Source organism: Heloderma suspectum, chromosome 4 (genome assembly GCF_057233095.1).
Source record: "Heloderma suspectum isolate Gila_16-S chromosome 4, 16-S_ref, whole genome shotgun sequence".
Classification (NCBI taxonomy): domain Eukaryota; kingdom Metazoa; phylum Chordata; class Lepidosauria; order Squamata; family Helodermatidae; genus Heloderma; species Heloderma suspectum.
Genome location: NC_139461.1, coordinates 246,829,035 through 246,856,661, shown reverse-complemented (window position 1 = coordinate 246,856,661; position 27,627 = coordinate 246,829,035). Strand labels below are relative to the sequence as shown.

The 27,627-nt window shown below is 43.5% G+C and overlaps 1 protein-coding gene across 5 annotated transcripts in view; it reads left to right on the top strand.

Moving 5' to 3' along the window:
• The window catches only part of LOC146348449 (uncharacterized), a 76,780-nt gene that overhangs the window by 18,403 nt on the left and 30,750 nt on the right, over positions 1-27,627 (top strand). For 4 of the 5 annotated variants that reach the window (XM_084853126.1, XM_084853125.1, XM_084853124.1 and 1 more), the window contains exons 3-6: positions 17,777-17,886; positions 20,050-20,168; positions 22,018-22,070; positions 22,639-22,755. In XM_084853126.1, coding sequence (XP_084709252.1) covers positions 17,777-17,886; positions 20,050-20,168; positions 22,018-22,070; positions 22,639-22,755 — 399 coding nt within the window. Of the gene's footprint in view, positions 1-17,776; positions 17,887-20,049; positions 20,169-20,192; positions 20,499-20,580; positions 22,071-22,638; positions 22,756-27,627 lie in introns of those variants that run through there. The other variant, XM_084853128.1, reaches the window with a different exon arrangement.

Sequence of the window (27,627 nt, the reverse complement as noted above, 5' to 3'; positions counted from 1 at the left end):
CATAATTGTATAAACCTCCATCATGCCCCGTTTATCTTTTTTCCAAGCTAAAAAGCCTCAAATATTGTAACCTTTCCTCATTTTTTTTAAAATTGCAAAAATAACAATAACAACAAAAAACAACAAAAAAGGGGGTGGGGGACCACAAAAGAGAGGGCGGGGAGAAAGAAAGAAAGAAAGAAAGAAAGAAAGAAAGAAAGAGTATATCATAAGTAACCTTTCCTCATAGGGGAGTTCCTTCAGCCCCTTCATATGTTCAGAGCAACAAGAAGTGAATTATTTGAGCAGCAGACATGAGGGGGCTGAGGTGAGGCAGCAAATAGCAGGTGGCAATAGTCAAGGCGAGAGATGAGCAGGATGTTAAGTAGAGTGTTTGCGGAGTGGGTGCAGAGCAGGGGTGGGGAACCTCTTTCACCCTGAGGGCCGAATTCAGTTTTGGAGAACCTCTTGGGGGCAGGGTCAAAGCCAAAAGGGTCAGGGCCAAAATACCAGCATATTGTCGCATAAAGCTCTTACTGCCTTAAGTAATAAAGTAAGTAAATTAAGTAAATTCCTCTCTTAATAAGCCTTAAGAGAGGAATTTCAACCTTTTAGAATGGGGAAAAAACTGCACAAAAGCCAGGAAACCACCAAGCTATTGGTGATTGGGGGATGTGGGCAAGGCCAGCGGAAGGGGGTTTGTTCATGTGGGGAACCCAGGAAGGCTGGATTTGGCTCCCAGTCCTCTGGTTCCCCAGTCCTGTTGAAGAGGAAGGGCCATAATTTTGCACTGTTTTAAAGGAAGGTGTGACATAACTTGCTGATGGAGTGACTATAGGGAGCAAAGGAGAGGAAGGAGCTGGAAGATAAAAGCCTGTTCAGCAGTGGATGGTGATATAAATGAATACAGAGTATATTTATTTATTTATTTATTTATTTATTTATTTATTTACTAAACTTGTATAGCTGCCCCATAACAAAGGTTTTCTGAGCTCACAAAACAAATACAATATAAGACTAAAAATGAAAAAGGAAACACTGTTTGTTTTTAAAGTTAGTTAAAAGGCCTGGGTGAACAAAAAGGTCTTCACCTGGCACTGACACCCTCCCCCCCCGATGGTGCCAGGTGAATCACTGAGAAGGCTGTTCCACAACCAGGGTGCCACTACCGAACAGGCCCTCTCCCTGGTAGTTACCTATTATATTTCATTTGGCAGGGAACGTGGAGCAGGGCTTTTGAAGAAGATCTTAAGTTTTGGGGAAGTACATATGACAGAAGGCGGTCATTCAGGTGACCTGGTCTCAAGCCATTTAGGGCCTTAATGCTTAAAACCAACACTTTAAATTGGGACTGGAAATGACTGGGAGCTGGTACAGTAGATAAAGCGCAGGCTAATGTAGTCAAAACTCTCAATCCAGTTAATAATCTGTAGCACATATAAACCGGGTTGGGGTTGGAGTAGGAAAAAAGTTTAACAGGGAAGAGCTGAAAGAACAGGGGTCATGGACTGCTATGAGACTGGGAGAGGGGATAACTTTTCCTCTCTTTACAAGGGTTCTCCAGGAAAATAATTCCTGATAGACTTCCACCAGTCAGGATGGACCTCCTGACACACCCTACTCCAGGAGTCGCCAACATGGCACCAACGGGCACATCCACTGCCATCCGGGAATGGGTCCCCAACATGGCGCCTGCAGGCACTCAGAAATATTGAGGATGATGATTAATATTCCATTTTTAAATACACTTACATGGATTAGTATGAAATGCATACAACTTCCTAGCAATTATATATGGGCTGCAACAAAAGTAGACCAACCATCCAAATAAGTATCCATTTGAAGGTGACATCTATATACCACCCTTTCATATATTGAAAGCATTGTAAAGTCCTCAATCCATTGCCTTATAGGAGTTGAGTGTTTATCCTTCCAGTGTTGTAATATCAGTCTTTTAGCTGTCAAAAAGGCACAGAGAATCCATTTATGCTGACCATTTGTTAATTTCCATGAAGCAGGTAAATATTTAAAACTGTGTGTACATATTTAAAACGGTGTCTACAATATTAAAAGACCGTTGCACTACAATCTTTTTCTGTGTAATACTCCCCCCACAAAAAGAAGCAACTACGGGACATTGCCAAAAGGTCCGTCTAATCAAAGCTATGGTTTTCCCAGTAGTAATGTATGGCTGTGAGAGCTGGACTATAAGGAAGGCTGAGCGCCGAAGAATTGATGCTTTCGAACTGTGGTGCTGGAGAAGACTCTTACGAGTCCCCTGGACTGCAAGGAGGTCAAATCAGTCCATACTAAAGGAAATCAACCCTGAGTGCTCATTGGAAGGACAGATACTGAAGCTGAAGCTCAAATATTTTGGCCACCTAATGCGAAGAGAAAACTCTCTGGAAAAGCCCCTGATGCTGGGAAAGACTGAAGGCAAACGGAGAAGGGGACGGCAGAGGATGAGATGGCTAGATAGCATCACCGATGCAATGAATATGAACTTGAGCACACTCCGGGAGAGAGCACAGGACAGGAAGGCCTGGTGTGCTATGGTCCATGGGGTCACGAAGAGTCGGACACGACTGAACGACTGAACAACAACAACAACAATGTTTAAAAGAAGCATTAGCTGTATTGCACTGCCAGCAATTAGCCGAATTAGACAATCGCTTATTAAAGAGACATTGCGGTGACCCATAGACATGACGCAAAAGTTTTTGCTGAATAAGACACAGCCTAAGATCCATAGACGTGAAAGGTAGACGCCAAAGTAACCCAGAGCAGTATCTCAAATTCCCAAATGTCCCCATGTATAATTGCTAGAAAGTTGCTGGCATATGTAGGGCTCTAGAAGGAATGAATCAACCCATTTATGCTGATCTCAGTTCAGCAAAACCCATCCCTTTAGCAGCGACTGATTGCTGTTTCATCCAGTAATGTGATAACCTCTATCTCTGATGTCAGTGGTGTAGCCAGCAAATGAAAAAATAACCTCATGGCTGGACCCACCTTCTTAATGACTTTAAACGTACATACCGAAAGGCCAAGCTGGTTGGAACCTGTCAGTCTCTTCTAAAAAAAAAAGCTTAAGGTTTTGGGTGCAGTTTTGAGGACAAAAGAGTGAGGTATCTATCTATTGGTCTGAAATTGTTTCTCAGTCACCTTTAAGGGTAGAACCCTCTCAAGGATTAGATAAGCCCATTCAGATTGTCCAGTGGGATGTCAAATGAACAGACACTCTAGGGCAGGGGTCCCCAACCCCCGGGCCGCAGACTGGTACCGGTCCGTGGCCTATTAGGGACCGGGCCGCAGTAGGGATGTGGGAACCCCCCCTTACCTTAGGTCCGCAGGGGGAAGGGAGGCGATCCATCCCTCCCCCCCACCCCGGAATCCTCGCTGGCCCTGGACAGCTCCACGGCGAGTAATAGCCTATTATTGCAAAGAACAGGGCGTTCTGCCATTTGCGTCCCAGCGGCCGGAAGTCCTCCCCTGGCCAGAGCTGGCCGGCAGCTCTGCAGCAAGTCCAGGGCTGGCGAGGATTCCGGGGTGGGGGAGGGACGGATTGCCCCCCCCCCCGCAGACCCAAGGTAAGGGGGGTTCCCACACCCCTACTGCGGCCCGGTCCCATCCCCCCCCCCCGGTCCGTGGAAAAATTGTCTTCCACGGACCGGTCCCTGGTCCCAAAAAGGTTGGGGACAGCTGCTCTAGGGGACACTGTTGAGCTATATCAGAAGTAGGGGTTTGTCATATGGACAAATTTCAAGGGGGCAGCTGGAAGGAGGAAGCAGGGCTGATTTGGCTTGCAGTTTTGAGATTCTCCATTGTGCAGTAGGGTAAAGGAAAATGGCAAGGCTTTGACAAAATGAGTTCCACAAAACTGATGAAACTGAATATTGTGTTACCTGAAATGTATCACTGAGGACCAATCCCCTAAGTCTGTTTTACCAAGAGACGCGGACTCAGAATTTTATTGAAGTGTGTATAGTTTATTGTTGAACAAATGGCCAAATCGGACAAACCAAGCCCTGCGTATTAATTCTCTCTATTTGTAAGGTTCAGACAGTTACAATACTGTCGGCCAGCCTGGAGTACCTCTGGGGTTCCTGACATGCTCATCAATCTGCGGAGGGTAGTATTGTGAGTGGGGGTTACACATACAGTAGAATGAGACGGTAAAAAGATGAAGTGGGAAAATTGCACTATTTGTGAATGCAGGTGGGGGATCACGTTTTTAATGCTCCCCATCCTGCGTAAAACCGCCCTACAAATAGATGAGTTGATTTTCTGTTTGCAGGGAGCATTCAAAAATTAAATGCCCAGCCTAAGATCTGAAGTGGTGCCGTCCACTCTACTCGCCTTCTATCAGTGTTCTGTCGCCTTATTCTGCAGCACATGTATATTGAGAGGGTGACCCTCATGCTGAAATCCATATGCTGTAACTGGATGTATATGAATCAGGGTGGAAAGGTAATCAGAGTGGATCAGGTCTGAAGTTGCTCTAAGGGAGGGAGCTGAAGCATCCTATGGTGGTTGTCAAGAAAACCATGGGCATAAACAAGACAAATATTTTCTGATTGGACTGTTGGCTGAGTTGCTTTATAGCAGGGGTAGGACACGTGTGGCTTGCCATGAACGTTTGTGTGGCCCCTACCTAGCCCCTGCTGGATTTCCACCACTCCCCAAATCCCAGCATTTCTGCTGGGAAACAAGGTGCATGGGGAGCACACGCCTTGTTTCCCAGCAGCATCTGGCTCCTCATAGCCTCCAAACAGCTGTTTGGCAGGCTGTTTGGATGCCCGTTCTCCAGAGAGTGTGTGTGAGGGCAGCCATCTCCATCTGCCTTCTTTCCTACCAGAATTACTGGGATTTTGGCAGCAAACACATCTGGCGTTGGAGGGGGGTGCAGCCCCCTGAGCTCTGGAAGTTGTCTCCCCTGCTGTATGGGCATCCTGGTGATAAGACTGCTGGTTTCACTCAAGTCACAAAAAATGTGCCAAACTAAGTGCACCTAGTGGTTAACTTAATGCCTCAGGGGATGTCTTCAGACTGCTGGGATCTCGGATCATTCCGAGTATAAAGGTTTATATATTTAGCGTGTGCGCTGTTTTGTTATCATTGAAGAACTGTGCTAAAGTGGTTAAGGATTGAATTGTGAGGATTGGGTTTCTAATTGTTATGTATGAGCTTTGCATAAACAAGTTTCATGTAAGGGGAAATGAGCTGGGCCAGTGGCCAAAGTAGCAACTGGCCTGCTGTTGGGGAAAAGCAAACTAACATCTACTGCAGAGCCAAGACCCTCTAGTAGAGGAAAACAATGAGAGAGGCAGCTCTAATTAAGAGCGGGAAAGGAGTTTTAATTATGTGTTTCTAAAGGTTGTATCTGAATAGTTTCATGTCCTCACATTTAAAGGCATGTCTTTTGACCCTTTGCAACACACACACACACACACACACACACGCTTTTAATACTTCTTCCCCAGTTTACTGTAGAATTAATCCATTTAGTATGAAACAAGCCATGTCTTAAAAGTCTACAAACTCATTGCTAGATTGGAAAGTTCCTGTGAAATTTTCCTGTGGTATAAAAAATGCCTTCTGTTCTCTGTCAAATCACAGTATGTCAAGTTGGTCTGTTTTGTTCTGGGTTTATGTTTTCCATTATGTGTTTGAATTTCTACGAATATGTGGATATATAGTAATAACGTTTATATACAATTGTAATCATCATTTATATTCCATTACCAGTTCTAATCTTCGAGTACAGTCCAGGGGCATTGCTAGGTTCTTAAATGATCCGGGGCACAGGCCCATAACACAAATGTGTGTATGTGTGTGTGTATATATATATATAAAATATCCAAGTCTAAGCACACCTCTAATATATATATATATATATATATATATATGTGTGTGTGTGTGGTGTGCGCATGTGATGTGCTTGCATGTGTGTAGAGATTACATACATAAATAAGTGTGCAGTGACCGCCCCCCCCACACACACTTCAACTCAGACCCCAATTCAGCATTTTGGAAAACATCCCCCTTCTGCTTGGGCCAGTTTGTAGTCAGACCACTTCAGCTCAGCACTAAACCTGTGTCAAGGTTTGGAAAAGTGAGTCTTTATGCTTCCTGTTGACTACCATTGGAAATTTTTAAAAAAACTGTAACTTTTTCTTTTGGTCAGAATTGGATGATCATTTCAGGCATAATAGTCCCCTAGAAGGGGATTACACCTGCCCAATGTCAGAAAAATAGGTGCAGGGTTTATATTTTGATTTTCTTTTAAAGCGAACTGCCAATAACATTTTTATTACTTGGAAGAATTGGATAAACATTTCAGGATTCATTGCCCCATCAGAGGAGATCATGTTTCCAAATTTCAGAATGATAGCCACAAGGGTTTTTGTGCAAGGGCGGCCTTGACATTTTGAGTTCTCCAAAAGAGGACATACTTCTCTCCTTGTTTTCCTTGTGGACCATTGTTCTGAAAGTTACAAACAGCCTAGAGTTGTCCCTAAGTAAGAAACCAAAGTTTCAGAAGGATAGGTACAGCAGTTCATGTGGAAGGGGAGTTCTCCAATTTGGGGGAGGGAGTGATTTGCTTTTCCTTCCCCAACAGTTTTTTGAGTAAATTTGTATGAAAATCACAGGTCATTAGAGGTGTCTCCCAGGCAAGAAACCTGAAAAGTTTCTGAAGGATATACATGCCTGCAAATTTAGAATGTCTAGAATTTATTTACATTTCACCAATATTAGCAGCAGGGGAACATGGGTGAGAAGGTATTGTGAACAATACATATCTCTGCACAGAAATACAGGAGGATGAGCTTGGTAGCCCCATCAAGAACATCTGGATCAAATAAATGGAGCAAAGAATAAAAGGAACCTGGTGGTCGGAGTCTACTACTGGCCACCCAATCAAGGAGAAGATGAGGATGAAACTTTTGAAAAGCAAATAGCCAGTGTTTCAAGGAAGCATGATGTGGTAGTAATGGGGGACTTCAATTTCCCCAATATTTGTTGAGAGACAAATTCTGCAAAACATGGCCCCCCCAGGAAGTTCCTGACTTGTGCGTCGGATAACTTCCTCCTACAGAAAGTAGAGGAAGGAGCTAGAGGATCGGCTATCCTTGACTAGCTCCTAACCAACAGAGATGACTTGGTGGATAAAGTAGCAGTTACATGAACTCTGGGGGAAAGCGACCATGTTGTACTTGAGTTCTTGGTTCTAAGGGAAGCAAAAGCCGAATGTAGTCAAACGCGTACCCTGGATTTTAGGAAAGCTGATTTTTCACCAGCTGAATATGAGCCAACAATGTGATGTGGCTGCAAAAAAGCCAAATGCTCTTTTGGGCTGCATTAATAGAAGCACAGCTTCCAAATCCTGGGAAGTAGTAGTTCCCCTCTACTCAGCACTGGTTAGGCCTCATCTGGAGTACTGTGTTCAGTTCTGGGCACCACACTTTAAGAAGGATGCAGACAAACTGGAGAGGGCTCAGAGGAGGGCGACAAAGATGATCAGGGGACTGGAAACAAAGCCCTATGAAGACAGACTGAAAGAACTGGGCGTGTTTAGCCTTGAGAAGAGAAGACTGAGGGGAGATATGATACCGCTTATCAAGTACTTGAAAGGTTGTTACAGACAGGAAGGCCAGGATCTCTTCTCGATCATCCCAGAGTGCAGGACACAGAATAATGGGCTCACGTGACAGGAAGCCAGATTCCAGCTGAACATCAGGAAAAACTTCCTGACTGTTAGAGCAATACGACAATGGAACCAATGACCTAGGGAGGTGGTGGGCTCTCCCACACTGGAGGCATTCAAGATGAGGCTGGACAGCCATCTGTCAGGGATGCTCTGACCTGGATTCCTGCATTGAGCAGGGGGTTGGACTTGATGGCCTTGTGCGCCCCTCCAACCCTACTATTCTATGATTCTATGAAGCACAAAAACAATATAGCTCTTTGCTTTGACAGATTTTCTTAAAAATAGCAAATTTTACCTGTGACTAGCACAAAAGCCACTGGACCTAACTGCCTGAAATTGGGCAGGTTCAATCAGCTTCATGGGGGCTACCAGGTCTCCAAATTTCATGTATTTATTATACAAAATAAAAAAGGTATGGCCATTTCTGTTTTCCAATGCAAGTCAATGGGAAAACGTAAAAAATGGCAATTAGGACAGCTCAGAAAGATTCGGGGCCATGCCCAGGTGCCCTGCTGTAACGACGCTCCTGGTACAGTCACTTACGTAGTCAAAACAACATCACTCAAGCACAAGACAGAGGCATCACCAGACTCTGGATAATTCTGAAAATTGCTGGAGTAGTACAAATCTTTAAGGGAGGAACCCAGAGAGGCCCCCCTCAAACAGCTTAATGAGACGTGGACTGAGCATTCCCCATAGCCATGGAATGCTGACTGAGGGGGATGGGGTGGGGAGAGAAAACCAGGAGCGAGGGGAACTGTAATGGAATAGCTGGAAAAGAAGGACTGAGGATGAGACACAGATATAAATGTAGAGAGGACCATTTTATTGTCTGGATAGGACATTTTTTAGTTCTCATTGAGAAGCTATTTTTCATTTCCCAAGGCTGGAAATTAGGAGTCAGTGGAGAAGTCCAAGGTTTTAATGTAGCCAGGATTAGGCACCAGTGTCCTCCCCACCACCACCTTTAAAAAAGCTTCCAAAAGGTAGAGGCAAAGAGAAGACACATTTCTCTTTTTAACACTGTTCTTATGTAATGTAAAAGATTACAGAAATACCCCACTGATGCAAGTTCCAAAGCAAATGCAGTTCATTATCCCTTTATTAGAAGGGGCTGTGGCTGGGAGAGTGACTTCTGGCATTTCTGTAGCGTAGTTCACACTGAATCCTGCAGGTCAGGCTCTGCGCGGTTTACAACAGTCCTGAAGTGTTTAGCGCTATTGTTAGATCCCTGTTGCAGATTGAGAGTAGGGCTGAAGCTGAGAGAGTGGTATACAGCAAGCTTGTAGTATAGCTCAGTGTTATACCCCTGTTGTAGGTTAGAGGGCTGTTTGGAGAGTGAGTTACCTACACTGTCCACTATTAATATTGCAGGCCAAGGATGAGGGTGAAGCCTGTTTGTTTTCCAGGTCAAAAAATGCCTCATACCTCTCAGGTTGCAGCAAAGCTCAATCTAGCTAAATTGCCTGACCAGACTTCCTGGGCCAAGTCAAGCACTCAACTGTATGCAGAAGCCTCATGCTTCATCGACTGGCATGCAGGATGGCTGCATTGAGACAACAAAATAATTGGACCAAAGATAGTAAAAAACAGGCTAGAGGACAACCAAGTAGACAAAATTAAGGGATAGCCAAGGGTTAGATAGCTGCAAGTTCAAACACATTCCTGAGGTCTAATAAACTGTGTCAATCTGATGGCAAAAAGAAGGCCAATCCAGAATGGACAACAGACCGCTTGTAATCAACCAGGACTGTAACGGGACAGAAGGCTTGCATTAACTAGGGTACAAGACCTATTCAGAGTAGAAAGACTAGTGAAGATTCCTTTGCACTTGAGAAGGTTTAGCTTCATTCTCTTAACTGTTTTCTAAACATGGTGTTTCAGATAATGATGGTGCCCAACAACCCTTGGAGGCATGTCATGCAGACTCATTCACTCTAGTTCAATTTACTAAGCTCTCTCTTGATTTGCTAATTGAGTGAGATAAGTTGAGAGAATTAGTATACACTATAAGAACCTAGATTAACTGTAAGAGAAATACTTAACTGTAATAAATTAATTAATTTAGTGCGACATATACTATTGGTGTGTGTTTTGGGTTAGTGCTCCAGTGGGAAATAGGAGATAAGATCCCCAATACAACAGTGTAGACCAGGCCTGTGATGGATGTTTTGAGTCTTTGGTTCTAAAGAGAAAATGGCTTCTTCTTGTATTATAGCCTATTTCTTGTTGAATAAACATGTTTCCTTGCCACCTTTTGACTTCTTATTTGGCTGATCTCCCTCAACTGATGTTCGACATGTTTTGAGTTCTGGACCACAGTGACCCTGTTTTTTGGCCAAACCTACATGGATGTTCTCATTCATTTTCTTGCAACTGCAATACAGTTGTTTTCCCTTCCTCTGTTAGCCAGGTGTATTTTCCCTTGACCTGCATCATCAATCCAAGCATAGACCTGCATGTTAGTGGAATCAATGGAAAAAACATTAGTATATTTCTCCGACTACAAGTCCCTGCACACCCCGATATTTAGTGTTTATAGCCCAGTGTATTTCAAGATACATAACTGTTTTTCCTTGCCATAAAGTTCCAAGCTGCAATAAGATAAATAGTTATACTGCTAATAGGATATATTGTTGTCAGATAAATCTGTATTGGATTCTGCTCAGAATCGTGCATAAATTCCACCAGTTTCTAATAATCCTTTAACTGTCTTTCCTCACCTGTAACATTTCCCCACAATACTGTCCTTGTTTCCAAGGGGAGGTTACCTCTTCCCTGACAATTTGCATTATTATATCTTGACTAATACAAATAGCCACCTTCAGCACCAAGTGTGGGAAGGCAGGGTATAAATTGAAATAAATAAATAATACTTCGAGTCTGGGTTCAGCCTAAGACAAAGATGTACTTCCTGGTAATGTCCCCGTGCAGTTAGTATTAGCTATATGGAGAAGTGCAAATGCTACTATTGGAGCATGGTACTTGTATTTCCTGGTTGCGCGGTGGTGAGTTCATATGAATTTGCCATTGGGTCAGATATGAACAATCCACAGGTTGCATGTGGCTGTAGGAGACCTTTTGTGCACACTGCTGTGGGTGGCTGACCTGCTGCCGCCACTGCCACCACCACCAAATCCCCCCCCCCAATGCCACCACTGCTACCGCAATTTTATTGGAAAAGATGGTGTGCAAGGAGAGTCGCCCCAGTGTGCAGTCTTCCCCAGCACAGCCATGCTCCTGACAGCCTGCCAAACAACTGTTTGGTGGTTCTTTAGGGCATGATTTCAATGGTGAAGAAGGCACATGGAGAGAGTCATCCTCCATGCAGAAGAGGGTGGTGAGGGAGAAGACTTTGTATGTGTTTGCCTGCGCATGTCTGCATGCATATAATGTAAAAATGTAACATAAGCATTGAGAACTGGGAAGCTCTAACTCATGAGCGTTCCAACTGGAGGTCAGCCTATATTAAAGGCGCTGTGGACTTTGAAGAAGCACAAGTGCAGAGCAAAAGGGAGAAACGAGCTCAGCGGAAGGCACGTCAAGCAAACCCTCATTGTGACCGCCTTCCACCTGGAAACCGATGTCCTCACTGTGGGAGGCTGTGTGGATCCAGAATCGGCCTTCACAGCCACCTGCAGACTCACTGCTAAGACTCTATCTGGAAGACAACCTTACTCGGTCACGAGTGATCGCCATGATGATGCATATAGTAACTATCCAACCCTGTATGTGGCCCTTGGAAGCAAAAAGGTGTTTTAGGTGTATTTCCTTGCCCATCTTTTGTCCAGTGTTGTCTCTCCTTCTGTACTTTCCCAATATGATGGTGTCCTGCTGCAAGCCACTCTTTAATCTGTTCTACAACATCAATTCAACAGAACAGCCTAATCTGTGTTACAAAAGAAAATTCAGCAAAATATCCTGTATGTTCAGTGTATTGGGCCCCAAGCAACATATATTTCTTGTCCTTGTCTGCAATGTTTATTCAACTTCCTCATCTATAGATTGCATTTTTAGACTTCCCTTTCCTGCCATGGCTGTATGCCAGTGTTGAACATAGTGATGAATTCATATATTTATCACCGCCTGAGCAGGTGTTTCATCTGTCCTTTTTCTTGTAAGCTGACAGGGAGGGTTCTGAAGACAGTACACCCCCTCATAGACCCGTGCCATCTCATCCTGTGGAGCCCTTTGTTATGAAAAACTTCATTTTTCTTGGTGTTGTCATGCTGGTAGAATTTCTGTTCCCAGTCATTGGCCCAGTCCCAACTTAGTTAAATATCTAGTAACTGGTTTGTTCAGATTTTCAATTTCTGGAGTCGCATAGCTTAGTTTGCTGGCCAAAACTTCAATATCTATGCTAGTAATAACCAAATTCCAACACTTGATCCTCCTAGCACCATGTCTGATATATTTCTTATTCTTTAAGTGGTTAATTGAGCATCATATCATAATTCAAACGTTTTTACCAACCTTCATGCCTGGCCTGAAAAATGGTGGGCATTCTGCATTCTGGGATTCTCTGTGACTCATCAAATCTTTGCGCATTTAATCTACCTTGTTTAAGAGATTGTATTGGTGTTTTTTTTAAATTATGTTTGCATTTTTTTATTTTAAGGTTTTTTTATTGTTGCTGTTCTGCTAGTACAATCATCCCGAACATTTCTCCACCATACAATAAGAGTAATACAATACATATTATAATTTATTTATTTATTTTATTAAGTGCCTCATAAAATAAATGAGTGTTTATTTGGTGTTTTGCAATACATATTATAATCAATAAGACATTCCTTCTCTGAATCAATTGAATAAGGTATGTACATATTCACATATATGTTTCTTATGCAAAACCCAAAGTTACCAATAAACATTTTCTTTATATATCCATAAATTTTAGAAATAACTCAAGTTATTGAAAAACAAAATTGTGTATTTGGATATATTGCTTTACATCTGTAAAATTAACAATGCAAGGGCGATTTTTTAAACAAATGTATCCCCTCCTTGTCTTTTTATGGTGTTATTTGTCCTCTCTATTTTTTTGCATATGGTATTCTTGCTGCAGCCAACATATAAGCTGTTAATTCCTTATGTTGTTGACTAACAAATCCTTCCATAAAATTTCCATATCTGGGACTGTGTGCCATGTGTGAGCTGTGCCCGCTTTCTGTAAACAACCTTCGAGAGGCATGATCAGAGGTTGTGAGCATGACGTGCGAACCTGGACTGCTGGCCTGTTTAGAGGCAAAACAACCCAGTGGTTAACCCATTGTTTATTGTTCAGTTAACCACTGGGTTGTTTAGCCCTTAAACAACAAAGCAGTTTGGGTTCGCATCTCACGCTGACAACTTTCAATTGCACCAGTCGGAAGTTGTTTACAGAAAGTGGGTGCAGTGCACATCCCTGCAATTTGTTGGTTTAAACAACCCACGATTTGCCACCATGATATGCAAACTGGTCCAAAATGCGAGAGCTTTTATTCTAGATTTTTTCCCATTCCATATAAGTTTTAAGACAAGTTGTTGCCATTTACTAATTTGTTTCAGTGAAATTCCAATCATGAGATATTGAAACACTTGGGGGGGGGAATATCTTAATTGCAGCAATCCTATTTTGATTAGCAAAGCAAATTCATTATATAAAGGTTCATAAGTATTTTTATATAAATCTTTTAATTTATCTGTCAATTATCCCAAGATATCTTACTAGTTTATCATTCCAGGTATAGTTATAATTTTCTTTTACCAGTTTTTAAAATTTTATTTGTTACATTTATTCCATTAATCTCTATTTTCCCTTCATTTAATTTATATCCTGCTAATAGTCCAAATTCCTTTATTATCTGTTCAGTTTCATGTAAGAATTATGTAGGTTTTGTGGCGTAAGAGTCAAAAGGCATGGCGGAGAATTCCGCCATGGACCCCAATTCTATTGAATCCAGCCTCTGGAGTCAGTTGCAGAAAGGATCCTTTACCTCCGCCTCCCACCGGAATCCTCTTCGGCCGGATCCTCCCCGCAGCTAGCCTATCATGGGAAAAAACACAGACGCAAATGGCGTAGTGGATGCCATTTGCGGCCGTAAAGGCCTTTGTTTAACCTAATTGCAGCCATTTATGGCTGCATTTAGGTTAATCTAAGAGCTTTACAGCCGCAAATGGTGTCCACTATGCCATTTGCATCCGGAGATCCCTCAGCCAGCGATACAGCACGCCAATGGCAGCCATATCGCCAACAATACGGAGCCGGCGGCCAGCTCCATGGAATCACTGCAGAGCAGCGCCAGCCGAAAAGGATTCCGGGGGGGGGGACGGATCTCCTCCCCCGCAGGTGGATTCCTCGTCCCCCCACGGAAGAGCAGGTAGTTTTATTTTTTCTGTGCAATTTCCTTTTTTTTTCTACAAATTTTTGTATCTTCTCTGTTTTTTTATTTCTAAAGGTTCTAATGCCAATACAAAAAGTAATGTAGGCTGTGAGCATCCCTGCCTAGTGCCTTCAGTTAACTCAAATACTGGGGCTAATATCTCATTTGTACGTACTCTTGCTTTAGATTTTAAATAGATAGCCTGTACCCATTTATTAAACATTGGTCCAAAATTAAAGGCATTCAGAGCTACAAATAAAAATGTCCATACAGTGTTATCAAAAGCTTTTTCTACATAAAAAAACAACAATAAAGATTCTTCTCTTAATCCAGATGCAAAATCTATAGCGTGTATAATTTTCCTCACATTGTCCCTCATTCTTCTTGTACAAAGAAACCCAGTTCAGTCTTGGTGTATATAGTTATATAGTACTTTATTTAGATTGCAGTCCTATTAGTTCCACGCCTGATGCTTGTAAGCCTCTAAACTCAGAAGCTTATGAGCATCTAGTGGAGAGCAGGAGAAGAAGCGGAGGCGATTGTCACCTCCGCTGATCCTCTCACTCTGCCTTTTAGCTAGATGGGCTTTTTCGCCTGAGGATGGAAGGAGGATGGAAAGACCTGGAGAGAGCTCGTATCCCGGCCTTTCCTGTCCCCTCCTCACCCACCAGAGCAACCCCTCTACCCCCTCTCTGTTGTTGCTTTTGCGACCTTGGAGTGACAGCTGGCTGTTAGGGGGTGGGGAGCATGGATTCCCACCTTCAGGGTTGGTGCACTGTGTACTAGTAAGATTTTATAATTACTGTTCATATTTATATTAGGATCCCTTTTTACTATCAGAGGATGTCTCAACTTCCATTTCAGAAGATAGTTACCCACTGTTGAAAACTTAACTTTGTCCAAATCTGAATAGTTTCATATTCTCCTCCCATCAATAGAACTATATGGAATGTTTACGCTGGGAGTGCAACTTCAGATGTCCCAAATTACATTTACTATCAGTGTCCTGTATGACCTATTCCAGTGATCCCATTTCTCTTGCAACATAAGCCAGCTTGCCAAGGGAAATGAATACATTCATCCCTACCAATGTTTGCACCAAAACAGAGTTTCAAAAATTGGTCAGAACACTAATCCAACAGCAAGCCAAAGGATGAATCAGGAGGTCAATCCCAATTAATTTCCCAATTCCTACCAAGGTCCTACTTTAATTCTCCTTCAGTTAATTACCCTGTATGCCAGTCATCATTCCCTCCATAAATTAAATACAAATTAAAATGGTGCACAATTCTATTTGGGACAGTATCAAAATGCTGGGTGGGTGGTGGGAGGACTGGAGAGTGGGGCAGAGGAAATAGAGAATAAAGGGGCAAGGAAGGAGATTAGGAAGTAGTAGAGGAGGAGGCTGGAAAGAAGGAAGGGACAGGCAGATTTGGGGATGAAGACTAGAGGGACAGGAGAGAAAAGAGAGGAGGAAGTGGAGGGAAGTGGTGGTGGAAGGGTGGCGCTCTCCCATTCTCTGCTCTGCAGTTTTTGGGGTTGTCTCTCTTTGTAGTGGGGACTTGGGACTTGGATACATACACACTTAGCTCCACTTCTAAATGTGCCACAGTGCAGGGCAGGGAGACACACAAAGAGCAAGAGCAGTCCTACCACATGCACACTCAAGATCAGGATGAAACACACAGTTGGAGTACCTGGAGAAGGACCTCCTGCCCAGATTATTTAACCATTAGGGAGGGCAGTAAACACATTCATCCCCCCCCCCATTTCTCTCCGCCTCTTCCCCCACTTCTCTTCCCCCTTCCTCTTTCCCTCCTGAATGGAAATTGCTCCCACCTCACACAATTAGACTTAGGAAGGAAAAAAAAGTGTCCATATTGACAATGGAAGGTTTTTTTCCCCCAAGTTTAATTACCACGGCGGTGGGGTGTGTGTTAGTAGGTTAGGCATCACAATGCACAGGGAGAGGAGGGTTAACCCCCCTCCCCAAGTGTGACTTCAAACTTCCCAAATGTGAACCCCCCCCCCCCGCATAGCAATTAAGCTTAGAAAAAAACAGCAGCAATGGAATTATTTTTGTTAAAGCTTAATTGCCTGGGTGGATTTCCAGGGTATGCAACATCATCATTGGATGCCTGCCAAGGCAGTAAATTAAGAAATAAGAACAGCACTCTGGGGACAGGGGAGAAATTCAGTCAATTTGCATTTTATTTGCAATTCTGAACCAATATGTGAATTGGAACTCCAGTGGGTGTGGAGGGAATGGCCAAGGGTCTGACAGATCCTAAGCTATCCCAGACCCCAACTACACCAACAGCACAGAAATGGAAGTTTCCTTTTTCAAGGATGGAGAGGCAAAAAAAATGCCTCTGTTGAATCCCCCACCTTGCTGGCAAGAGTCCAGCCCGCTCAGGATATGATGGAGCCCTAGAGATCAGAGTGCTCCATCAACAGGGCTTCTCTGTCACCCTTAGGATTGCTCTGTTAGCCCCACTGTAAATGGTTGGAGTAGTGTTTTTTGTGTTGATTTCTGCTCCAAGTGGAGAGGGAGCATTCCTATTTGATTCCTCTTTGCTGTGTGCCAATTTTATTAAGGGCCTGAGGGAGAAATCTAGAATCTTGTATATTTATCTTAAGACTGGGTGAACAGAATACAGCAATGCTCCTTGTTTGGCTGCCAGAAGACACTGCAAGAGGGGAGAAATGGCAGCCTAAAATCTGAAATGCTCCCCTATTTGGCCCCAAGATTTGTAGATCACCCCCTGGGAGGCAGTATAGCCCTAGTTAAGAATCACTGTTGTAGAAGTTGGTGCTCAAGGCACAGTATTGCAAGTCTGGATCTTTGGGAGGCTGAGGAGATACAATATATCATGCTCATGACATTTGGTTTGCTTCTTGACTGAATACATCAGACATGAGGAACCTCTAGACCATCAGCTTCTTTCCCAGGCCCTGTCCCCTCTTTCTTTATTGGTTGTTTGTTTGTTTGTTTATTACATTTGCACTCCTCTCCATTTTATCCTCACAACAACCCTGTGAGGTAGGTTAGGCTGAGAGTCAGTGACTGGCCCAAAGTCACCAAGTGAACTTCATGGCTGAGTGGGGACTAGAACCTAGATCTCCTGAGTCCCAGTCCAACGCTCTAACCACGACACCACACTAGCTCTTCCCAGGCAAAAAGTAAAAAAAGGTCTTCTCTCCTGATCGGATTTCCTGGATGTTCAGTACTGAGAGAGGGAGCATGGATCTTCATGGATCAGCTGATGGGGCTGGGAAGGGGGGGGTGCGCACGCGCGTGCGTACTGTGTGTATGAATGGTGTGTGTGCATCCATGTGAATGGTGTGTGAGAGACTGGGACAGCCATACTCGCTGTGACTCTGACCATGCCTGATGCTGGAGGCTAGATGAGGTCCCAGGGAGGTTTCCCAGGTGGCAATTCAGCCCTCAGACCAGAAAAGATTCCCCATCCCTGGTATGCATAAGTCAGACTTTGAATGAATCACATTTCATAATGATCAGCAATCTGACCAAGTGTTAGAATGATCAAACAACTACTTTGCTGGGCAGCCAGCAGCGTACATCTGGCAGGATGCTGAGCCAGTTCTCAGTACTAGTGCTTCATGTTCTACATGTTTTTTCTGTAGGAATTCTTGACTAGTCAGTCAGCATTTGGATTGTGGTGTACTAACAGTCTGTGAAATGTTTTTCATTGCCTAGTATATGCCAAATGAAAACTTTTCGAGAGATGATGGTTGGAATGATTGGGGCAACTGTTTTCCAGACAGGCCAGCTCCAGGCTGGGACCGGCACCATCCTGAGCAACAGAAGTAGGTGATTTCTGGATGATATTTATATTATATATATTTGTCCCACCTTTTAATATTTTTTTTCCAAATGGCTTTCGAGTGAGAAACAAAAATGAAGCTACAAAAGCTATAGAAGGCATAAAATACGCAGATGTTAGTAAATCCCCCTTGCTCAAAGTCTGCTTTTATAACTGCTACGTCCATTAGGAACTGAGCAGGAACACAGGAGCCATACACTCCTTGAATGTGCACATTGAGACTGGGGGTGGGCAGCCTGCCAAATTGCTAGCCTAGCTCTAGAACGTTCCAAAACAGTGTTTGCATAGGTGAAGAATCTATACATGTGACTGTGCAGGTGACCACTCACTTAGACATGAGCAACCTGATATTTTTATCCCAGCTTTGTTAGGTTTTAGCATGGTCATATTACTTCATTTGTAGACTGATGGTGACACTGCCAGATAATGAAGTGCTTATAAACTGCGCTGTAGCAGTATTGAAAGGATATCTCTCCCTGGGGAACATAACAGCCCCCAGTGTATGTGTTTTTGTGCCTGGGGCAGGTTTCCCCTTGTTAGTTTAAAGTAGAGGTACACAGACTTTAGGCATACAGGATCTTCTTGGCTTTTTTTTACTAAGACACTGAGGTCTGCTAACTGGAGCCAGGTGCAGACCAGTGGGCCAGGAGACAGAGTCAATTGCTTATTGTATTCCATGAACCATATGTACTGGGCTAACCTGAATACGCTGTTATAACTCTACATTTGAGTTACTTCATATCAGGGCTTCTAATACTTAACTCTAAAACTGGTTTCGAGAGCTGCACAAAAACATAGTTAAGGGCAACCAATTAATACTCATATTTTATGAGTGAGTTAACACTGGAGCTGATTAACACAAGGCCAGCCATGACAGAGATTTTTTAATTTGCTATTACTGAACCGCTTGGAGTCAGAAAACCTTGCCAATGTACTGGAAATCTCCCAGAGATATAACAGTAGATCCTGATGTCTTTCTTTCCACTCTTGGTTTCAAAATTTTGTTTGCATAGGTTTACTTTATCCACCCCACAAATGAAAAGTCTGCAGAATACAATACAAACCTTCATGCTACTGGAAACAGAAACTGGGTGAGGGCATTTTGGTAGCAAAACAACAACAGCAACTAATACATGTTTCATCAATTAAGGAGAAGATTAAATTACTTGGGCATTTTGTGTACATGTGAAAACAATCCACGAACTCACTCGTGAAACTTGATATTACTTACTACCACATGAGAATTGGTGGGTGCAGTTTATTTCACAGAAGGAAGTTGTCATATTAACACAAAAGTTTCCTATCAAGATCAACACAACACAGGCTGGAAACAGACAATAATTTTGAAAAGTTGAAAGTGGTTTGAGAGGTGCTTCACTTCCTATAGCTTGCATGCACATTTCCTTGTGCACGTGTCTGTCTCCTGTGGTTAAGCAGCGTTTCACAGATAAAGAAAAGAAAAATGCAGACAATGGCGAAACTTGTTTACTGGAGGCAAAAGTTGCATGTGTGTAGCATCTTTATTTGAAAAACTGTCATCAGCTACACTGGCCCAAGTATTCTTTGTCACTTTTTAAAGCAATAGCTGAATTTTTTAAAGCGAGGTACTGCATCAAACTACCTCTGTTCTTTTGCCCTACTACCAGTGTTCTCATATGGAATTTTGTGTACTCAAAATGATGATTTTACGTTTCATTTTAGCCTTGGATTATAGTGTTAGTCTGGCATTCATGCCTCTGGGTGCCATTATGTAGCAAGGAAGAAGGCCTAATCTAGTTAAGTGAGTCTCCTAGGAAAGGAGGGGCTCATTCAAGATTTCCTAGCTGGGAAAGTTGGCTTAAAATATAGGATATTTATGCATGGCAGGAAGGAGCAGAAGCCTGACATTTGAGTACGGAACAGTGCTGTATAGAAAGTAGGGCCTGAAAATGAAAAATTGTGCACAAACTATGTGAAAAATTGTACCATATTGGGAAGATGGGTGAATTTGTGGGAGGAAAACTGTTAAGCACTTTTGGCTACACTGAGTAGAACCTACTTCTCAGGTGGCATGACCACACCCCTAGTGTGAGACCTGTGGTTGACCTTTATTAATGAAAGTGAAGGCAGCTTATACAGAAGGCTATGTATATTCGTGTCTCTGCAGGGCATATGACCGCAACAATTACAATGTCCGAGGCTGTGGCAGGCCCCGAAGATATTTCCATGAGAATCGCCCCTACCGTGGCCGTTCTTACAGAGGATCTAAAAGCAGCTTCTTAAAAGGTTTGGTTTGGGGGTAGAAGAATGGTGAACAAGGGTAGCACCAAATACAAGAGAACAAAGAAGAGGCATATGTAGATGTATATATGTAATAATGTGGTAAAATGTCCACGCTGCGTTAGATCCAGAACCGGACTGTTGAACATGGAAGGCTGCTGATTGCAGAATGGGACTTCCCATGTCCTCTCCTCTCTCCTGAGCCCTATGCGCACCCTCCAAATCTCATCTGGAGGTAGCCAGTTTCTGGATCCAACCCATTATCTGGTTTGATTTGGGTTCTCTGTTTCAGTAGTACCTGTTTATGGGAAGCATGTGTTACTTCCAGTATGAAAAGCTGACTTTTAATAGCCAAATGAGTCGGCCTAGCTGGGTTGTCCTAGAAGTAGCCTCCCTAGTTATAGGACAACCCAGCTAGGCTGACTCATTTGGCTCCCTGCACCCCCACATTCCAAGATCTGTAGTTAGAGCCAGTGGTGGCTAATTAAAAAATGAGAGGTTCTGGTTCTCAAACCTAATTAGAGGTTCCACTCCCAGATATGTGATAGAGACAGCTTTGTAGTTACTTAGTGATAAAGCACATGCACGTATCACATGGTCAAAAGCACTCAAAAGCACTGTCCTTTATTATTTCTTATAACATTCTGGAGCAGAGATCTAGTGAGCCCTGGCTCAAATTAAAAGCTTGCCATTAGCAAAAACTTTTGTTTAGTGTCTGTTGGATGCCAGTGTCTCTTTAATAAGGGTTTGTCTAAATCATCTAATTGCTGGAGGTGTAATACAGCTAATGCTTCTTCTAACCATATGTTTCAGCAATGCCCAATAGTTGCCTCTTTCTGGGAGATTATTATATAGATAAACTTCGTATTGGAACACTCTTAATATTTACTGATGTACATGTCCTTTTAAATTATCTACTTGCTTCCAGGAAGTTAACACACAATCAGGGTAAATGGATTCTCCATGCCATTTTAACAGCTGAAAGACTGATATTACAACATTGGAAGGATAAACACTCACCTCCCATAATGTAATGAATTGAAGACCCTATAATGCTTTCAACATTCAAATGGGTGGTGTATAGACGCCACCTGCAAATGGATACTTATTTGGATATTTGGTCTGCTTTTGTTGAAGTGTACATATAATTCTTAGAAAGCTGCATTTTCATTCATATATATATATATATATGCACACACGTATACATACACACATTGCACATGCATGTATTAAAATTTTGTTGTTGTTCAGTCGTTAAGTCGTGTCCGACTCTTCGTGACCCCATGGACCATAGCACACCAGGCCTTCCTGTCCTTCGCTCTCTCCCAGAGTGTGCTCAAGTTCATATTCATTGCATCGGTGATGCTATCTAGCCATCTCATCCTCTGCTGTCCCCTTCTGCCTTCAATCTTTCCGAGCATCAGGGTCTTTTCCAGTGAATGTACTGAAATTTATAAAGCTATAATTTTTTTCTTCCCCCCCTTTTTAGTTTAGTTTTGTATTGTTGAAAATTTACAATAAATAATTTTTTAAAAGCTTGCAGTCGATTTCCGGTTCAGATGGAAAAGCAATATACAAATACTATAAATATATAAATAAGCTCACAAGGTCCAGGCCAGTGGCCAAAACAAATAGCAGGAGTTTAGGGGTATAATTTTAAAGAGACCGTCGATTTGGAGGGAGCCTCTCCTCTATACCTGAACTTCGGAATAATGTCATCTGTCTGTAACCAAAACACCCATGTTCATCCACTTGCCCTGAAAAGAGTAACAAAGTAAAGCTGTCCCTCAGCTTGTGAGATGTGGTGGAGGCGTCTTCATTTCATTTCGTTCTGAGTATGTTTTTCTATCTGCAGAAACAGGTCATTTCCGGAAGTCGGCACGTTCCTCCTGCTTCATTGATTTGATGGTAAGGGATGTACCAGTGCTACCTAGTTCCTGCAGGGAGGATATGTCCTACACATGTGACAGAGATCAAGGGGTTGATGTGGGCACACGGTTCTCATGCAAATATGCCTGACGTTTGTGTGGTTGAAGCAGCAGTGAGTAACATAGGCCGCCTATGGGATACCAAAGCAGAATCTACCATTTTGTCTCTTTTTGACATCCCACCGTAAGATCCAGTTCTAGGTTTGCTAACTGTATTTTTCAGCAGGTTTTTTAATGCAGGGATGGGCAGCGTGTGGCCCTCCAGATGTTGCACTGCAGCTACCATCAGCCCTCACCATTATAGCTAATGGTGAGGGCTGATGGAAGTCGTAGTCCAACAGCATCTGGAAGGACACCAGTTACCCACCCTTGCTTTAACAGCTGCCTAATATGCAAACATTAGCAAAAGAAGCTTTTCCCATCACTTCGTGACCATGCCACAAAAAGCTTCTCCTGCTAAATTTCTGTATTTTACACAGCACAGGAGCCCTGTTGGAACAAACAAGAGTAGGCAACACTAGAGCCATCTTTCTATTCCTCTACTGCAGCCAAATAAAAAGGAACGTGATTCTGAAAAGGTAGAAGCACAATCAACAGCATCCAGGGAGGCTAAACAAGGCAAGGATGATCCTGCAGCTTCCGTGAAGGAAACTGATCCACCCAAGGTAATTATGGAAGAAAGCCAGGCTCTGTGGCAACAGGGGGTCTGTGAGGAAGGTGGTGAGCTCTCAATCTGGGATGGGATGGTGGGCGTACTAGCCTCTATGGTTGTCAAACCCATAAGAATAGTGCAGCCCTTAAAAAAGTAATTTTGCCTTGTTGCTCACAGAACAAAGTTTTATGCATGAACAGATTGGAAACGTTGATACGAGTGCTTGAAATGTTTATTTATTCATTTCATTTCTATACCGCGCAATAGCCGGACCTCTCTGGGTGGTTCACATGAAAAACAGCAATAGAAGTATAAAGGCATAAAAACAGTATCAGAGAGTAAAAACAACTTAAAGCTAAGAAAGAAGAAAGGCTTAGGAAAATAAAAAGGGGTTGCCTGGTGCCAAAATGACTGCAAGGTAAGTGGCCAGGCAAACCTCTTTGGGCCAGGTATCTTTCAGCCAGGGTGGGCCTCTGTACTAGGCCATGTACATGTAAAATGGTCTGTGTATGGCTTGAGTAAAAGCAAGGCCAATTAAGTAATAAGTTACTTCATGGTGCAAGAACACAGGGAGAAAGAGGCTCTTATGCCTTCAGTAGTCATATAGAAGAGGGAATTTCAACAGGTGCAGTTAGTCCTAATCCTGCAGGGTGAGAGAAGCTGCACCTGCTGAAATTCCCTCTTCTACACAATTATTGAAGGCTCAGGAGCCTGCCTTTTATTTGGTACTAGCTGATATACCCGGCATTGCCCGGGATATAATTTTGTCATAGGCACAATTTGTTAGAAACACATTAAGGTAGGTTTACGCTTCTTGGAAAGGCCCCATAAGAAAGGTGAAAAGTTGAATCCACCAGACTTGATTAAAAAAGGACAACAATTATAATGAGCAGATTCAATAAAAAACACTACTAAAAATGCAAGAGACTGAATCTGTAAGCACTACTACAATATAATCCACACTGAATCTCATACCACTATTAAAATGTTCAACAGAGGCTTCCTTGCTGGATATTGCAGGAACAGGGGAGAGAAACTAAATGCTCTGCACAGTCAGAAAAGAAACCATGAGTAAAGGGGAGGGAACAAACGGCAGCCAGCCAATCCAAGGTGAAGGAAGCCAGAGTGAATGGGAGAGAGACCAATAGAATGAAAGATGGCCAATAGGATGACTGATAGCTGAAATCAGAAACCTGGCCTGTACCATGATTGAGAGGGTGTACTTGTTAGTAAGGGAAAGTATAAACAGAGTAATAATGTAACCCAGTGACTCCTGTCATATACACTCTGGCAAGTGAGAATGTGAAGTAAAAGGGGCAGCAACTGTAGGGCCCAAATAACAGGCCCAGTGGGCCCCTACAGTGTGATTACACCCAGGGCAGTTCCCCCTTATTCCCTGTGTTACAGACTGCCCTGCAGCCAGCCACAAACCCACACACAATTTTTGACTTTTATATATATAGATTGTCCTAATGACTTTTCCCACTGTACTTTTATAGGACCTCTTCCTTCCAAGGTATCTTTCCCAGCCCTGTTCTGCCTTGCACCAGCAGACCATTGGTTCATCTAGTACAACCTGTGCCCCCCAAAGCCTTTCCTGCAGTATCCCAAGGGTGCCCTGATGCCTACACACACTGAATCCTCTGCTGCCTGTATTCCACTCTCTCCCCCAGAAATCCTCATACAGACCAATCTTTTCCCGATGGCAGCAAGCAGTGAGGAAAGAGTGATCTGTATTAGGATTCCTGGTGGAAGGGCATCTCCGTTCCCACCCCCAGAGATCCTTATACAGATCATTCTCTGTCTCCCTCTCTCTGTTTATGCATGCATACATGCGTGCAGCCCTCAGGGCCAAAAGGCTTATGAACGCCTGATCTAGCCCAGCCTTCCCCAATCTGGTGCCCTCCAGATGCGTTGGACCCCCCCCCCCCCCGCCAATAGGGCTGGCTGGAGGCTGCTGAGAGTTATAGTCCAAAACAACTAGAGGGCACTAGGTGGGGGAACACAGGTGAGCCCAATATTGCCTACCTTGGGGCTGTTTTCATGTAATGCTGAGACACCATGGATTTATTTCCATGTGGGGCTTAGCGGAGTGTGCCGGCCGCCGTTTTGAATATGCGAGCAGTGGCGGTGTATTGTGCAAAACCAGCGTTGTGGGCTGTTTGAAGGGGTAGACAATTCTCAAATAACCCTTAGCTTGTTTTAGGGTAATTTGAGGGTTGTTTACCCCCTCAGACAACCCACGGTGGCAGATTCACGTGACATGGCAAACCACAGCAAGCAAGCATGCCTGCGGGCGCCCAACACGAATTAAGCCACTGTGGGCTGTCCTGTTGCGCAAACTGGGTCAATGGCTGGTAGCAGCTTCCCAGGGTTTCAGACAGGAGTCTTTCGCAGCCATACCCAGAAATGCCAGGAACTGAACATGAAACGTTTTGCATGCAAAGCATGTGTACCACTGAGCTACAGCCCTCTCTCTTTTGGCTCAGCTAGACAGCTGTAGCTACGTGACGGAAATCAACTACTGTTGCTGAGATGTTCCTACAGTAGGCTTCTCCACTCTCTTTGCTTGCACCGATGACCTCTTCTTTGGATAAGATCACTGGAAAGCCAACAGGAGGTCTACCTCCTAGAGTCAGACACTGGCTGATGATGGAAGGCCAGGTATGCTGAACTATGGGTCAGCCTTTTCCTAGTCTCCATCTGCGCAGGTTTCATATTTGTTAAACTACCATACCTTCTCCCAAGGAATAGTGATTGTTTTGAGGCTGCTAGTACGTCTTTTTGGAGGTTTCTTTTTGTTTCTTAGAGTTGCCAGTCCTTTCCTGGAGATGGCTCTCATCCATATGAAGCAGAGGATGCAAGTGCTCTTCTCTTTGGGGGTCAAACCCTAGAGCAGGACTGGGCCACATGTGGCCCTCTAGATATTATGACCTATAACTCCCATCAGCCCAAACTAGTATAGCCGGTGGTGACAAATCATGGGAGTTGTAGCACAAAACATCTGGAGGACCACAAGTTGCCCACCCCTGCTCTGCTTTCTCCAGCAGGGCAGGAAAGGAGATTAAGTATAAGGGATTGGTGCAGCAGCAGAGCTTTTAAAGCAGCCTTCTACAACCAGGTGCCCTTCAGATGTGTCGGACTACAATTCCTATCATCAGCCAGCATGGGGAAGACTGGCACCAACTCCCAACAAAGACCTGGCAGTCCTTCTCACAGTTCTGTAGTTCCCAGGATTCCTTGGGGTGGACAACTAACTAAGCTCATCTAATTACCTGTTTTTTCTTTCTCACTGGCCTTCGGGTGAGTCAGAAGGCCAGCTACACAACCATGTCTTCTTGGGAATTCAGTTTTTATTTGCTTACTGACTCCTTGGCCTGCCCAGAGGGCAAAGAGGAAGTTCTTCCAAAGAAGAAAGAAGAAACTGAGGCAGTATGAATTAAACTATTCCTTGTTCATTGCTAAGAGGAGATAATACTGGTGGAATGGGATTTGGGTGGAAGGTGGTGTCCGTGCGGACCTTCACGATTGCAGTGTACCTTCTTGCTTTCTAGAACCTCTTTAAAAAGGTCAAGTGGATAATGTCTGAAGCTGTTGGCTGACACTTTAGCCACTTCTAATGAGATGTCTGAGGCCAATTTGTACAAAAACATGGTAGAAGTGAGCAGCGTAAGGTGGGAGCAGAACCTGGCTGAGCTCACCTGCTGACTGTATTGACGTGAACTGAAAAATTGATAGTTCATGATGGAAGGAAGCAAGTGACTGTGGGCCAGTCACTATTCCTCAGCCTAGTCTACCTTATAGGGTTATTGTGAGGATTAAATGAGGAGGGAAGAACCACCATGTACTGTATGTCACCTGGAGCTCCCTGGAAGAAGGGCACGATATAAATGGGGAATGAATGAATGAATGACTAGATCTTGAACCTGATAGGGATTTGAGAATGAGGGAAACTCCAGAACTTTGCGCTGCCATTAAATCTGCTGTTCTCTGTCTCAGCTCCTCCATCTGCAATATGATTAAGATAGTACTAGCCTATGTTTCAGGACTGTTATAAGAATTACTGAGATAATGGATATAAAATGTTTTGAACATTCAGAAGTGCTCTACAAATTCTAATAATATAGTTAGTGTTATTAGGAACTGTTGGTGGGGGAACAGAATTAATATCAAACATGCCTTCCTGCCCTAGTTCTGCTGGGATCAACCTCTCCTCTTTCTCATCTGCTTTTGTGCAGTGTTGAGCTATTTCTCCTCCAGGGGATGGATTAAGACAGGGAAATAAAGAAGAATTCAGTAATTTGGCATATATCCTACAAAAGCAACGTGACCAGGTCCTTTGTACATTTAGGGGGCAGTCCTATCAGGATTCCTGTCAGCCTCTGAACTTGGAGGCTGATGGGCATCCTTTGCAGAGCGCAGAGGCGATTTGCTAGATGGAAATTTTGCCTGTCTAGCTAGGGCTGTGTGGAGGGGGAGGGATGGAGGCTGGGGAAGGCGGGGGATATGTGTCTAGGTGCCATAGAATTGCTCTCCCCAGAGCTCTGGCTGCAGTTCAGCTGTCATGGACCACTTCCCCCTTCCCCCCAATTTCTTTCTGATCTAAAAAGAATGGAGAAGTCAGTCAGAGTGGGGCTCAGAGAATCCCTCCTTGTCCTCTGTTTTTCAGAGAGTGAAATGTAGGAGGAGGAGTTTGTAATACTTCGAAAGAAGGGTGTTGGTTGCAAGCTGAGCAAAAGGAAAGCAGCACGAAGGTGGGTTGTGATTTCAAAAGGGTGAGAGTTTGGGAAAAGCTGTGGTGTAGGTTGGCATTAATTTACAGAATCAAGGACGGCTCATTCAAAGAGGCCGCATAAATAATAGAAATATTTTTGTGAAGACAAAG